The 1942-nt window shown below is 45.5% G+C and overlaps 1 protein-coding gene across 1 annotated transcript in view; it reads right to left on the bottom strand.

Moving 5' to 3' along the window:
* The window catches only part of LOC106953141 (uncharacterized), a 13192-nt gene extending 11256 nt beyond the window's left edge, over window positions 1–1936 (bottom strand). The window contains exons 1-9 of the mRNA XM_015041704.1: window positions 1882–1936; window positions 1568–1744; window positions 1121–1329; window positions 919–1016; window positions 789–814; window positions 596–617; window positions 479–506; window positions 287–371; window positions 3–164 (exon numbers count right to left, since the gene is read on the bottom strand). Of these exons, the coding sequence (XP_014897190.1) occupies window positions 3–164; window positions 287–371; window positions 479–506; window positions 596–617; window positions 789–814; window positions 919–1016; window positions 1121–1191 (492 nt within the window). The 5' untranslated portion in view covers window positions 1192–1329; window positions 1568–1744; window positions 1882–1936. The remainder of the gene's footprint in view (window positions 1–2; window positions 165–286; window positions 372–478; window positions 507–595; window positions 618–788; window positions 815–918; window positions 1017–1120; window positions 1330–1567; window positions 1745–1881) is intronic.
* Between the last annotated feature and the right edge of the window lie 6 nt (window positions 1937–1942).

Genomic DNA, 1942 nt, shown 5'->3' with positions numbered 1-1942 from the left:
ACAGCTAATGGATTTACCATGGTGGCAAACGTCTCCAGGGTGTCATTCAGGGAAGAGGAAACTTTCTGAAAGAAGAGCTTCCACGCTTCTACGGGGTGTGTCGTTTGGCTTTCCAGCGAGCATTTCAGCAGTGTGGCCAGGTTTTGCGGCGCAAGCCGGCCAGCCTTAAAAACGGATGAAAGGAGAAACGAAGAGACACCTGTCAGAACTCCCACATACTTCTCTTAGGGGTGTACTTAACCTGCATTTTTCTCTTGAGTTTACAGGTCGCACATAAAAGTCTTACCACGGAGCAGGCATGTTCAGTGATGGTAAAAGAGCACAAGGCTGCGGAGGAGTTGTCAGCTGCCAGCGTTTGTTGGACTAGTGACCTGAGCCAAACAATGATAAAAAAAAAAAAAAAATAGGTTACCACCTTTTGAACTTTGTGTCAGAGAACTTGCAAACTTCACATTGGCTCTGTCAGTAAACCACCCACCTATTGACCTGAGCGCAGATGAGGTTCTCTGGAAAAGACCAGATTTTTGTATCAGAACTTGGTACTTGACATTCAAATTGCATTAGTTGGTGAACTTCAGTGTGGTTTAATACTTACCATCAACAACTGTTTCCTTGCACTGGGGGGATATAATGGCAGCAAAAATGTTAGGCTAGTGAATAAAACTAGCTGCGTCACAGATGTGTTGGTTTTTCCACTATTGCATACGTTATGTAGGAACAGTGATTGGAGCTTGAACATTTTCTAATAGTGCGTCATTTGCCTTTTGCACCTATGAAAGTGATCTTACCGTGAAAGATTCTGGTGTCGAGCAACCTGTTTAACAACAAAAACGAAGTTAGCCCTGGCTTCAATACATTGCTGTCATGCCCTGGCGTTTTGAGCAAAACTCTTGTTTTCAAAGCAGCTTGGACACCTACGTGGGAAAGTCTCTTTGAGGAACTCGATGCTTGAATTGATGCCCATCGACAGCTCCGGTGGTAGAGGGAATTTCGATGTTTTCTGAAGACCGGTGAGACTAAAGGAAAAGACAATTTCACTTTGCTGGAATGGAACCACATTATCCCCCATCACACAAAGCCAAAGTTTGAAGTGGTTGAATTAAAAACAAAAAGGTCTCACATGGCCATGTAGGATGCGCAGCTGATGTCCTTTGGAATCACCCTCAGGTAGGCAGGACGGAGGCTTGGCATCACAGGAACAAGGTAGACTTGGAACCACAGCTGGAATTCTTGTGCTCCAAAGAGCTCAAATGCAGGCGCCAGGGCCGTCAGGCTTATGTTCAGTATGGTTTCTCGTACAGCTGCGTTTGTGATGAAGGTAATGTTTTTCTGAAAACAAAAGCATTCAGGTTGTAGTTCAAGAGCTCACCACATCCTGGTTATGGGCAGAAATGGAGACGCGTCAAAAATTCTGTCAAAATTCATTGGTAGAAGTCCAACAGTTGACCTAATCGTTGGCTTTACATGGATACACAACCGCTTCTACGCCCCAGAAGGGGTTGTTCGTGTGTGGTTTGACAAAGAACTCTCTGGGGGAAATGTGACCAAGTTAGTGTGAAGCATTCACCTTCTCGCTGATTTGTGCAAACGTCTGGAAAAACTGACTGAGCTGTTCGTCCTTGCCGGACAGTTTCAGGCTTGTGAGCACGTCCCTCACGAAGTTGACATCCTCCAAAGCGCCGCTGTCTGGATCCAGTATTAGCTCAGCCTTCTGTTGCTCTGTGAGAACACCTACGACTGTTGCCTGTTGATACAAACCAAGAACAAGAGTAAATGTATCTTTGTCAAGGCACGGAAGAGCGAGCCCTGTGCAGACCCATTCAATTCCGATTGTTGGATCGTATTCTGTAGAGAGGACCTTTGGTGAAATGCCTCAATTACCTGGGAGAGGTTGAAGGCTTTGAGGTCAGAGTAAGTTGTGTATTGAGAAAAGGGTCCCAGG

This window comes from Poecilia latipinna, unplaced genomic scaffold, assembly GCF_001443285.1.
Source record: "Poecilia latipinna isolate Pla-1442-1.1 unplaced genomic scaffold, P_latipinna-1.0 Scaffold563, whole genome shotgun sequence".
NCBI classification, from domain to species: Eukaryota; Metazoa; Chordata; class Actinopteri; order Cyprinodontiformes; family Poeciliidae; genus Poecilia; species Poecilia latipinna.
This window is presented reverse-complemented; position numbering and strand designations above follow the sequence as displayed.